The 3,117-nt window shown below is 50.6% G+C and overlaps 1 protein-coding gene across 1 annotated transcript; it reads left to right on the forward strand.

Annotated features, from left to right (window-relative positions):
* Positions 1-368: 368 nt before the first annotated feature.
* LOC123137913 (probable sugar phosphate/phosphate translocator At2g25520) lies at positions 369-2,378 on the forward strand. The gene is made up of 2 exons (XM_044557807.1): positions 369-1,634; positions 2,012-2,378. The coding sequence occupies exon 1, from the start codon at positions 546-548 to the stop codon at positions 1,599-1,601; it is 1,056 nt and encodes a 351-aa protein (XP_044413742.1). The 5' UTR covers positions 369-545; the 3' UTR covers positions 1,602-1,634; positions 2,012-2,378.
* Positions 2,379-3,117: the final 739 nt, after the last annotated feature.

Below are 3,117 nucleotides of genomic sequence, written 5' to 3' on the forward strand. Positions count from 1 at the left end.
GCGATCTATGATCTATCCTAACACATGCGGCTCATTGACCGTGTCACTCAACGGTAGGTGTTGGAGGCGTAGAAACGCGCCACACACACATGGAGTTACCCATGACAGTACAAAACGCAGGCACTTTTTAAACCATCACGTCAACGTCACAGCGGCCGGATTTACCGGCCCGAAAAGAGAAGAAAAAAGAGAGGTGGGAATCCAGCCGGAGCAAAGACGAGTCAAAGCGGGAGCTCCCCGGCGGAAAGAAGGAAAGAAAAGGAAAGCTATTGTATTCTCCACGTGGCCAGCGCGCCCAGTCCAAGCACCCATCCCCTCGCCCTCGCCTCACCTAAACCCCCCCGCAACCTTAACCCATCCCCACCGCCAGCCCCCAGCCCGTGTCCCCAGCCCCAAATCCTCAGATCCGCCTCCGCTCCCCCTCCTGCCCCCCCGCCCGAGTCCAAGTCCACCCCTCCCCACCGCGGCGCGCACGCACCCGGCCACCACCCACCCGGATCCAGATCCGCCCGGCGGCGGCGGCGGCGGCGGCGCAGGGGGGAGCCATGGCCGGCACCGGCGGCTTGTCGGAGTCGGTGATGCGGAAGGTGCTGCTGTCCTACTGCTACGTGGCGGTGTGGATCTTCCTCTCCTTCGCCGTCATCGTCTACAACAAGTACATCCTCGACCCCAAGATGTACAACTGGCCCTTCCCCATCTCGCTCACCATGGTGCACATGAGCTTCTGCTCCTCGCTCGCCGTGGGGCTCGTCCGCGTCCTGCGGGTCGTTGAGCCGCCCTCCTCCCCGCCCATGACGCCGCAGCTCTACACCTCCTCCGTCGTGCCCATCGGCGCGCTCTACGCCATGTCGCTCTGGTTCTCCAACTCGGCATACATCTACCTCTCCGTCTCCTTCATCCAGATGCTCAAGGCGCTCATGCCCGTCGCCGTCTACTCCATCGGCGTCCTCTTCAAGAAGGAGACCTTCAGGTCATCCTCCATGCTCAACATGCTCTCCATCTCCTTCGGCGTCGCCATCGCCGCCTACGGCGAGGCCAGGTTCGACCTCCGTGGCGTCGCGCTCCAGCTCGCCGCCGTCGCCTTCGAGGCCACCCGCCTCGTGCTCATCCAGATCCTGCTCACCTCCAAGGGCATCTCGCTCAACCCCATCACCTCGCTCTACTACGTCGCGCCCTGCTGCCTCTGCTTCCTGCTCGTGCCCTGGATCTTCGTCGAGCTGCCCAGGCTGCGCGCCGTCGGCACCTTCCAGCCCGACTTCTTCATCTTCGGCACAAACTCGCTCTGCGCCTTTGCGCTCAACCTTGCGGTGTTCCTGCTCGTTGGCAAGACCTCCGCGCTCACCATGAATGTTGCGGGAGTGGTCAAGGACTGGCTGTTGATTGCCTTCTCCTGGTCCGTGATCCGGGACACGGTCACCCCCATCAACCTCTTCGGCTACGGCATCGCCTTCTTAGGGGTTGGCTACTACAACCATATCAAGCTGCAGGCGCTCAAGGCCAAGGAGGCGCAGAAGAAGTCCGCGCAGGCCGACGAGGAGGCCGGCTCCCTGTTGCAGGAGCGCGATAGCCACAGTGATCGCAAGAGCGAGAACCAGGCATAGAGCTCCAGATCGGATCCGGGCATGCCCACATTGGTTGGTTCTAAAATCCATTTGTGTGATTTTTCTTTTTCAACTGCATGCACAATAGGCTTGTTATTTTTCTTGACTTGCCATGGTAGAGGAATAAAATTGGAGAAATGTATGATTCATTGGCAATATGAAAATCGCGATGTACTTTGCCCACTTGTGTTCTTTGTTGAAGTAGTAAAATTGTAAAGATCAATGGGGATGCTTTTCCACAATTAAGTTGCTGTCGTTCTACTTTTTATGGTGGGGACTATCATATAGATCTACATGCTTTCTGTCAGAATAAGTAATTTTTCATAGATAGAAACATGAGAGTACTCGAAATTGTTATTGTTTGCTCACTATGCATCTTCCTTATCCTAATTATGATGTGTGCTGGACAGGGAATCTGGTGCAAAGTGCAAAGACTATAGTTTGGTCTACAGTTGCTTTCAAGGAGGTGGATGCCGGTTCTGGTTTATCTTTTTAACTTTAGTTGGATCTGAGGAGAAAACCAAGGCAATTTGTTGATCTAGGAAATACTTGCATTTGAACCTGTTTCTGGAGGGTTAGAAGGAACACTTATATTACCCTGTTATTTATTTTTGCGTTTTTGTTCTGAAAGGCGGCCTTGCTTCCTCTCTCGCTCATTCCGTATTTATTTGGTCGAGTAGCCTAGGTAAAAATGTACTGCACATTGGTATCATTTCGGTGGGTATCATCTGGTGGTTATCATCTATATATAATGAGCTTACTGTAAACTATATTCAATAGTTGCCTCCTTTAGCTTTTAATATCTTGTGATTATGCTTCGGTTTGTTGCATGGTTAGGTGAATATTTGCCTGATCAGTTTTCACCTGACAACGTATTGCTAAGATTCTTTTACATGTTATAAAGGTAACACTATTATCAGTTGTATATGGTTTGTTTTGTCACTAGGTGCGGTAACTTAACTTAAGTTGCATTGTCATGTATTCAGGTATGAGAACCATGCATTCGATACAATCTAGGTAGGATTGCATTATTATCTTCAGGGTACTTAGCATTATGTCATGGAATTGGGGGGACCCTTCCTTGGCATTAATTTGCTTGCTGAGAGGAAGCATTGTTGAGCATATTATCAGTTTAATTCCTCCACCTACAGTTGAACACTTGAACTGTGTTCTTAGGTTTATGGTTGGTACCAGAGCTGAAATAATTGTTGTCTTCGTCCCTTAAATAAGCGGCTGTGGGGCTGTATGGTAATCTAACCCTGCTAGCAGAAATTAAGGTGTGATGGTAGGGTTTCCTGTCGTCATAAATGTAGCCTGAAACTCCTGGTGCTGGTCGCTTGCTTTTTTCTTTTTCTTGGTGAAGTATCTATGTTTAGCCATATTAAACATTATGTACTGATCACTCAAGTGGCAAACTGAAAGCGGCATAAATAGTTTATCTTATGGTAGAAGGATAATCTTAGCCATATTTAACCATACCGATAAAGCAAGTTGCAAACTGATAGCGGCATAAATA

This window comes from Triticum aestivum, chromosome 1B, assembly GCF_018294505.1.
Source record: "Triticum aestivum cultivar Chinese Spring chromosome 1B, IWGSC CS RefSeq v2.1, whole genome shotgun sequence".
In the NCBI taxonomy this organism is placed as follows: domain Eukaryota; kingdom Viridiplantae; phylum Streptophyta; class Magnoliopsida; order Poales; family Poaceae; genus Triticum; species Triticum aestivum.